Here is a 10,042-nt window from a genome sequence, read left to right as displayed (position 1 = left end):
TGGTTCAAGAAAAGCAAAAACATAGGCAGCAAAATAACAAGAAAACTTAAAATATAGAAAATATCAAGTAATAATAGAAATAAAGTAATATTAAGTGTGAGTAAATTTTACCATAAGCAAGTGTGGATAAAAGTAGTGTGGCAGCGGGTAGCTAGGCCACCAGCGCTCTTACTTCAAGATCATCGATCTTTGTTGAATAGATAGGGAAATGACTTTCTTGCTCAGAGTCTCTCTTTTCCTAATTTCTAAAACATTCCAAAGCATTAATATCTCTCTCCCTCTCCGAAGTCTCGCCCCCCTCGTCCGCTTCAACATAAAGCCAAAGGAGAGGTCACTTAATAACCAGATGACTCCCACCGACTCACTCTTTCATTCAGCAGTATACGTAAGATTTTTCGTAAGCGGTGTCATAATTTTAAATAGTGAACCACTAATAATTCACTTTAACAATATTATACTTAAAAGAATACCGTTCAAATCATAATAATAAATCACAATTCAGGTATATTATGACAACTCTTATCGATGAATTTTCATTTATAAAAATATATCAATAAAAATGTATCAAAATAATCTCAGTAGGAATAATATTACATACCTTTTTTATAAAAAGAACCAAGAAATCACACAATAAATTTATCTTTTGTTTGATTTCACAAATCGTTCTTAATCAATTTCATGCCAGGAGAGAAGATGAAAGAACAAAAAGAAAATTAAAAAAATAACTTGAAATAACAACCAAATAATTTATTATCACTATATTAACCAAATTTGGCTCTTTAACATATTGGTCGAGAATCTCTCTCATAACACTAATAGGTAAGTCGTTCAAACACCGAACATAGTTTTTATTTTGTACATGACGCAAAAAATAATTTAAAACAGAAAATGAAGCTAGCTGGTTTCAAACTTCTGACGTCTCCCAAACATCTGCAGCACTTGACCAAATCTGCTACACAGCTAATGTGTAAAGTGGTGTCACGTTTACTCTATTTAACCTATTTTTATTTCTGCATTTTAATTATATATACATATTTTTCCGACGAAACGTCACGTGACACCACTTGGCCTAGATCCGTCCCTACTTTCAATCATAACACCAAAACTCATGACATTAACCCCATCTTTTAAAGTCTATCCCAACTATTTTCCTTTCTCTGTAATCTACAATTCCCTTGTTATATATCATGTATATAATTATATTGAGCAAATTACACTAAACATTTACACATTTATATACATTCATTTTAGGTGACAAATGAGTTTAAACTTTAATACATTCGTGTTCTCATTTAGTTGTCAAGATAAGTTTTTACTCGCCCTTTAAGAAAATATTAATAAGAGAGTAATTTGAATAATATGATCGTATTGATTATTTAATCTTTGACCACATTAATCTATTTTTAATAAATAAGTGAACTCTATTTATACATACCCCTTAATTTCTAAAACAACTAATGCTAAGGATGCAGCAGGAAGTTTGTAACATACATCATGAATTACGGAGTAAGAATTCGAAACTTACAACTTATTGATGGAATGTATGCGAGCTCAATATCTTCCTAATTTTATCGATTATCTCGAAGGATATGGAATATATGTAAGCTTTTCAATTGTGAGATATACTCCAATCTCCCACAAAATTGTTTTGGTGGAATATAAAAAGGATAAACCTTTTATTTCTTCTTTTGGTCATATTCCATGACTAGAAAATATAAGTAAGGTGTTTGCCTTCTTCCCATCTACCTAATTACTGCATTTACGTTCATACATATTACATGATAAAAATATTTATGTATCACAAAGTCGATATTTGTATCATATTAATGAATACGTAACGTGTCTAAAATGAATTTTTACCGCTTAACCATAGTGACATTTATTCTAATTTTAATTTTTGATTCTTAACTTAAATAATTTATCTAGTTTGATGCAAATGATGGTGCGAATAGACATCGGCAAAGCTATAATATTAATTATGGGTTTGTACGAATCAAGTAACTAAAACGCTCTATAACTTTATTTACAATTTCATAACTTATAATTATAAACTTCAACTTTAAGAATAGATATTTTTCTCTTATACCACTGTAGCACTCTTTAACATTACTATACCAATCCGTACACCCACTACTTCTCTCACTCACTTCTCTTAACCCCCCCCCCCAAACCCCCCCCCCCAGTCATCCACCTTTGCCCAAATACCGACCAGACCACTCCCATCCCATCCATCCGCTCATCTCTCTGTGTGTTTCTTTTGTACCCTTCCCTTTCTTTTTCTTTCTTTCTTTCTTTCTTTCTAATTGAACCAAATATTATCTTTACCTCTTGAGTAGGCTTTTTCTTCCCTTTATGCTTTATATATTTTTCTGCTTAGAGCATCTTTTTGTCTTTCACCCCTCCCTCTTTCCTTCAATTCTATAACTTCACTGCATATATTCATGTTTCTTGATGAGGCTATATATATATACCTTTCTCCACTTCTTCTCGAGCTTCTTTCTTAGGTAATTCTTTCTCTTGTTTTACTGAAAGAGTAGCTTGTACTTTGATCCATCCTCGTATTGATCCGAGATTCTCGGCCAAAAACCTAAAAAATTAAATAACTACAATGTCACTCGACATGACATCTTCGATTTCCTCGGAACGTGTTTGTTACGTGCACTGCAACTTTTGCAACACCATTCTTGCGGTAATATTACTTCTTTAATTCATCCAACTTCCTTCAATTTGATTTTTTCCACTTAATTACAAAGGTTTTCAACCCTTTTAAGTTGTTTTTAACATGCATGTTAGCCACACCAAAATAGAAAAAGAGATCAAAGACAACAAGGAGCTCTTCATTTTAAGCTCATATGGGATTATTATGTGCATAGATTTAAAAAAAACATGTTTTTGAAAGAGGATATGTCTCTCTTGGGTTTTAAAGTGAAGAAAATATTGCTAAAATTCATCATAATTTAAATGAAATGAAGTCTTTTCTTTTGAATTATAGGGCTAATTAAAGATGTATATGGTTGAAGAAATTTTTCTCGAGTATTTTGTAACTTTTACTCAATATTTTATGTTAATTTTTACTAGATTTCACTTGGGAGAGAAAAAATAAAGTAGTTTTGTTTGTTAGGAGTCTTCATTTGTTAGAATAATCTTGAAAATTGAACTTCGAATGGGAATTGGGAGAAAAAAAATGAAGAATTGTGATCCAATACCCTAATCCTATTCAAAACCCTGGATGATGAATCCAACAAGTCGGTAGGAGAGAAAAAAGAAAGTTGCAGTTTTTATTTTAGTTTGCAAATTATTATTTTTTTCTCCAAAAATTCACACATCTGATTCGTACTTCTATACTGATCACAAATAATTGTACTAGTAATTTTGATGCCATTAGATCTCTTCCCTGCAAATGAAAGAAAAAAAGATGGTGGGGTTTTCTGTTCACACATTTGACGCATTTGCCCACTGAATAATCAACTCAAGATATTTTTTAAAACTTTTTTTCCCCAATTCTTAGGATAGCATTTTGTTTCTATTGTTGAAGAATATCATGCTGGAAGCAAGTATTGTTTTATTTACTCTTCCTCCTCCTGTCTTATAGCCTTTTAATCTATGGATACATAAATAGAATTGAAGTTCTTTATTTGAAAGAATTTAAATAAGAATAGATGATATAGTTTGATCTTGTTTTTGCACTTTCCTTTACTTCATGTATCATATTTAATTTCTTTATATTTTTATTTAGAAATTTTGATGATCCTTGTAATGGACTGTGATTTCTGTTCTAGTCATGTCATTTTCCTTGTTATCTCTCTCTTTCTCACTTTTCTAGTGACTGAGCAATGGTCAGAAAAAATTCAGAAGTAACAAAAGAAAAGGGATTAAAGAGATAAAAGAAGAAGGAGAAAATTGATCTTTGATTTTTGCAATGTGAAAAAACTATACTAACAAACTCCATCCCATAGATGAAGCTTATTACTATGTGAAAATACAAAAATTGTGTCTTCCTCCTACTTCATCCTTTTATGTTTCCCCTCTTCCTTCTTATGGGGGTACATGGCCTAATAGAGTACAACTTCCCATTCCTGTCCAATGATAGCTTCTCGCGTTTCTGGGATGTAGTTATAGATAGGTTAGTCTTAGTTGATCGTTGTCTGCACCTATTATCTCCTAATTCTACGACGTGTTATTGTAAGTACAAAGGCGAACTAAAGACAATATGTGTGTAAACATAATTTTTATATATACCTAATTTTAAGAACTTTCACATATGTCTAATAAATAAAAAATTGTGGTTCAATTATATTAAACCCCTCCCTTATACTCCCCTCTCAAACTTTTCTCCAAATTGTGTCAATAACGTACACACTTCCTCAAACTCTTAGCCTCCTCATTCTTCTTCCATTTTGGGATGATTTAATTTGTAACAATGTGAGCAAACTAGAAAGAAGTCTATAGCTAGTTTAGTAGAAAGTTAACAAATTAAGTGTGTATCACTTTTTGCAAACTATTGTTACTGGTTTCTTTTTATTGCAAATGGTAAATAGTGAATACAATTGACAAAGTGTCAAGAATATGATAAAACATTTGTTCCCTTAATGAATATATTGTGTTGTCAGGTTAGCGTTCCATGCAGCAGCATATTTGCCATAGTGACAGTAAGATGTGGGCACTGCGCTAATTTGCTTAGTGTTAGTATGCAATCTTCACTTCAGGCTCTCCCCCTTCAAGATCCACAGGTGACTAAATATTATGTACTTTCTTTTCTTTTTAGTTTGTTTTAAAAAAGATCTATTTCTATATTTAAATACAATTTAACTTTATAGTACTTCTCATTTGAATCCTATTGACATGATTCTATAGACACATAAATATCATTACATGTTTAACATTATAAATTTAAAAAATTATTATTTCTTAAACATTATACCAAGTCAAATAGCTTCAAATAAAATAACACTGAGTGAGTAGTTATTTCAAAATCTTTTTGGTTATGTGTTCCTTTTTGTTTTATTTCCTTTTGTAGTCAAACAAGAAAGTGAAAAATAGTACTCCCATTTAGTTAAATCATATTCAAAATATATTATTTAGAGAAACCAATTAAACTTTCTCCTAGTTAATTACTCTTTCTTTAGCTCATTCATAATATCCTTAGCTCATCAAAGGCAGATTTTCTGCCTTTGATTTATTTGATTTAACAAAAATAGTATTAGTATTCTCCAGTTCCAGCCTTTTGGTTCAGATAGTTTCTTGGAAGAATACAAAATATCTAAATTAATACATGGAATCGTCGGAATTTAATTTTCTCAAAAATTTACACTATATAACTTAAGTCTTAAATACTATTATATAGGTCAAGCTTCAACATTTTAGTTTTGGCTCATTCCACAAATATATAAGGATGCAATTTTTCTTCACTTTTTGTTGGTGGGGGAGGAAAGTGTTTTATAATGATCATATGTGTTTTTTTCTTTTTTATCTGACAGAAGCAGCAAAGACAACAGTCAAATGTTGAAAATGCCAGTAAAGCCTGCGGGTCATCATCTTCTTCCAAGTGCAACAGATTTTCTGCCATTGATTATTCTCCTCAAATTGAACCTCGAATCACTCCTATTCGCCGTGAGCTCTCTCTCTCTCAATAAATTGCTACACATTTACATACATATTTGAATTTTTTATTAAATAGTTTTAGCTTCTATACATTCACAGTGTAAACAAATCTTATACTATAATGTTCCATAATAAATATGACTAATAACATGAAAAATAAGGCGGATAACATGCTGCAACAAGTCAAAATACAACATAGTGTAATAAAAATCTTACATTGTCTTTGTTGAAGACATAACTAAGTAACTAAAAGCATGTTTTCTATAAAAGCTTAAGCTTTTCGTTGAGATTATTAGAGAAGGCAAAGGTCTTGAGTTCGAGTCTCACCGTCACCTGTTACAAAAATTTCAAAGAGGATAAATAACTGACAGCACTCGAAGATATTAGAGTTCAAAATTAGAAAAGTGAGACATGAGGTAAAATAATGTATAAATTCACCCTTACAGTAGGGGACCAAACCATTGTTTGAAAAAAGTGGTACAAGTGCACCAACTGAGCAAGATAAACGATAAGAAGTCCAATGAAGAAGGTATCGATCTCTTTAACCAAATGAGAGCGATTTGTCAGACTCCAATGAAATTTTCAGCTTCACTTATGACATCTGAAGTTTGATAATGACATTACACTTGTATCCAACTCACCACTAGCACCAGAATCTTGAAACATAGGTTAAGTATTTCTGGAGCCCTAGCATCTCTTTTTACTAAAGGTCTTTTCTTGATTAGGTTAGTGAGGTGCTACTATACATGCGATGTCCATATTATCACATGAACAATTCTTGCACATTTTAATTTCTGTATGCATAAATACTAGAATTTTTCCAGTCCCATTCCTGTATTTTAATTTATGTATGCATAAATTCTATTGTTATGGCTTTCCACATTTTATCTCAGTTATTTCGATAATTGACATCAGCTAAATTGGATTTGTTTTAAAATGGCTTAAAATCAGTGTTTTAAAAGGCGTGGGCGTAAGGCGAGGCGTTTTACATATGCCTCAGCGAGGCGTAAGCCCCGAGGCACGGGGCGTAAGCCCCATAGGTATTTAATTTTTAATATTTTATAAAATAATATAATTACAGTAAATATTTATAAACAAGTAAAATTGCATAAAAATTAAAGAAAACTATAAATATGTGAAAAACATATATATAGATGTGCTCCATCTCCACAAAAAACCAATCAAAACAATCTATTATACGCTACTTATAAGCATAAATAACTTGAGTTGAAAAGAATAAAGTTTACTACATGGAAGAACAAAAAGGATGAAAAATCTGCAATTTAAACTTTGAACTTGCTGCTATGAAGGAGAATGGTGTTTTCTTTGAATTTGTTTTTAAAAATTGAATATGCGTTGCTTTTACGAAATATTAGTAGACTAGCGGAGGAGATAAAGAATTGGGAAAGACCATAAATTAGGGCTTCAATCAATAAAAAGGTCTTGACTTTTAAATTTAATACATTTCATTTCCTATTTAAATTTTTTGAATAATTACAAGCTGACTTTTGAGAATTTAGGTATTATATGGAGGACGTATTCAACAAATTTTGTTTTAATTTGAAAAAGTATCTGGGAATTACGCCTCACTACAATAACGCGCTTCAAACGCCCAGGCGTACGCCCCGAACGTTCGGACGTACGCGCGAATTGCTGGACGTACGACTCTTAGATTTTCACCCCACACCATCGCCTCGGGGCATTTTTGGTGCGCCTAGCCTTAGGACTCGCCCCGAAAACTCTTTTAAAACACTGATATATATACACACAAAGTGGATGTACATGATCCAACTTAACAAAATATACAATTGTCCTATCAGTGTGAGATTTGATTTTGCTCTATAAGGTCCTCTGAATTAGAGAAAAAAATGATGGATAGGGAACTTTCTATATGTATATAGATCACTTCTGAGTTTAATTTGAGAGAATAAATTATGGTTAGGGGGCTCAAGAATTCTCGACTTTTGATAACTAGTACCACTTGATAGAGTCGAAAGTTGTGAAAACTAGTACTAATAAGTACATATCTGCAATTTTTTAGATCAATGCATGCTACCACAGATTTCTCAAGTTCAAGTTATCCATTTAATATCATAGCTCAGGAAAATCGGAATATCATAACAATTGTGCGTCAGTCCCAAACAAGTTGGATTGGCTATATGATCGTGACTTCTCATTTAAGCGATCAATTACAAAATAACCTCAATAAAGTGCACACATTTTGAGATTTCTGGTTTGCATACTGCAAACTATGTGGTCAAAATTTTCGTTATAGTAATGGCATGAATATATTACTTTCTTAATTTTGTTAGGAAATATGTCTAACTCCACCTTTTTGCCTATCTCAAACCATGCAGCACCGGAGAAAAGACAACGTGTTCCTTCTGCTTACAACCGATTCATCAAGTAAATTTGATTTACTTTTATATTGTTGCTGTGTTTTCGATATAAATCTGAAGCTAAGAAAAATAATAAACAACTCAAGAGCAATTCAAAGCGATATTTTACCATATTATTCAGTAGATGTTAAGATTTTATCGTGTTAATTCATGTACTAATTAAGCGTGCATGTATATATGTGTTGTGTTTTAATGTGTAGGGAAGAAATCCAAAGGATAAAGGCAAGCAATCCTGATATTACTCACCGGCAAGCTTTTAGCACTGCTGCCAAAAATGTAAGTCCTGCCCGCCCAAAAAAGAAAAACGTAAGACAATGTTAAGATTTTTATAGACTAAGAATTGGAAATTGTATATCGTTAGAGGGAATGAAAGAAGGAAGAATATAGGGAATGATAAAATACCAATAAGGGTGGGGAAAAAAAATAAAACCCAAAAATACATAGACCATAAAAAGAATAGAACTATGAGATGTTGAAGGAGATATTGAGCCAAACACTATGCACCTAGCCCTCAAATGAAAAACTGAATTTCTTGCTCAACAATGTAAAACCAACCACTAGCTCTCTCTCTATGCCAATATCTATTCTAATCTTAATTTCTTCCTTATTTCACTTTCTTTAATTTAATTACAGCTTTGTTAATTATGTTCGGATTGTCAGGGACACTTCTCCACTTATCTTTTGTGTAAGGGTTCTGAAAGGAATTTATAATAGTCCTGGACTATTGCCTTAAAGTTTTAGATTGAATGTTCAGATTCTTTCGCACAGGGCAAGAACTCCCTTATAAGTTATTGGAAGGTCATGTTATGGTACTCATTATTGGAATCTAAGCAAATGAAAACATGAAATAAATTTGATAAAAATGACAAGAAGCAAATACTATACTCTTGTTAGATGACTATGACTAAGATTCTATTTTAGGTTATGCCATAAATAGAATAAGAAAGTATGAGGACAACTTTCTTGGTTTTAGCTTTGTTAGTTCTGAGTTTTAGTCCTGTAAGTGAGCCTATGAATTTCCTTAGTTACGTTGCTATAAAATGAATGCAAAAAGGTAGTATTTGGTGATTTATTTGTTTCTTCAAAAAGCCAAGGAGGAGGGAGAAAAAGACAAGTAATAAAACAATATGGTGAAATGAAAATAACCTGTTACATATGGGGATTTTAAGCTGTCCACAAGAAAATGCATGGTAGGGACAAACAGGAATGGTCACTAGACAGAAAAGAGAAATCTGAAGCTATATCTTTCTCAAGATTTTATCTTGTGGTATTTGCTACATTTTGCAGTGGGCACATTTCCCTCATATCCACTTTGGACTCAAGCTGGAGGGCAACAAGCAAGCCAAATTGGACCATGCAGTTGCAGGAGAGAGTCCTCATAAATCTCTTGGTCTTTACTAAGATCAAAACTTGATACCAAAACTTAAAACATATATATATTTCTAAATATTGTTTTCAAGTTGTAAAAGTCTCTCCAAACGACATATACAGTTTGGCTCTGAAGTTTCCTCTGGTATCTTTGAAAATGTTTGCCTTTTTCAGTGTGTTCCCTTTTCAGGCCGTGGGGTTCTTTATTTGTGGCTCAATATCATGTATTCTAATTAGCTACATTCAATGTTTACTCCAATAACATACACTTGCTCTTGTGACTTTTTATAAGTACGTATCAATTTGGGTATGGACGCCCTTGCCAAATTTTTTTTTTTTTTTTTAACTTCTAGATTGCAAGTAATCAAATAGCATATCTGTAGATTGATGCACAAACGGATGCAATAAGGGGTTATTACTTCAAAATAAGTAACCTGAAGCCAACTCTACGTATATTTTTCGTAACATATCAGAGATTACAGATTTGGACCAACCAAACATTTTTACTCCAAAATATATGACACTCATTAATTTTTAGTCTGATCCAAAAAGAATGATATTATTTTATATTTGACAATTCTTTAACTTAAAATTTCTCATTTATCCTTACGATATATTCTTATTACCACGAAAATTTCAATTTATAACGACAAGCAATGGCTAATCTACATGGA

At 31.9% G+C, this 10,042-nt stretch overlaps 1 protein-coding gene across 1 annotated transcript; it reads left to right on the top strand.

Annotated features, from left to right (window-relative positions):
* The first annotated feature begins 2,395 nt into the window (after positions 1-2,395).
* Positions 2,396-9,695, top strand: LOC107763706 (axial regulator YABBY 5). Its single transcript, XM_016582198.2, has 6 exons — positions 2,396-2,689; positions 4,611-4,730; positions 5,478-5,610; positions 7,959-8,007; positions 8,201-8,276; positions 9,288-9,695. Exons 1-6 carry the CDS (start codon positions 2,609-2,611, stop codon positions 9,399-9,401), a joined length of 573 nt encoding a protein of 190 aa, XP_016437684.1. The 5' UTR covers positions 2,396-2,608; the 3' UTR covers positions 9,402-9,695.
* Positions 9,696-10,042: the final 347 nt, after the last annotated feature.

The sequence above is a fragment of the Nicotiana tabacum genome, chromosome 9 (assembly GCF_000715075.1).
Source record: "Nicotiana tabacum cultivar K326 chromosome 9, ASM71507v2, whole genome shotgun sequence".
NCBI lineage: Eukaryota > Viridiplantae > Streptophyta > Magnoliopsida > Solanales > Solanaceae > Nicotiana > Nicotiana tabacum.
This window is presented reverse-complemented; position numbering and strand designations above follow the sequence as displayed.

Excerpts from the sequence above, each read along its gene's own strand:
- LOC107763706 (XM_016582198.2), top strand. The coding sequence starts at position 2,609 with ATGTCACTCGACATGACATCTTCGATTTCCTCGGAACGTGTTTGTTAC. Across the intron at positions 5,611-7,958 it reads TCGAATCACTCCTATTCGCC|CACCGGAGAAAAGACAACGT; the intron begins GTGAGCTCTCTC and ends CAAACCATGCAG. Across the intron at positions 8,008-8,200 it reads GCTTACAACCGATTCATCAA|GGAAGAAATCCAAAGGATAA; the intron begins GTAAATTTGATT and ends TTTAATGTGTAG.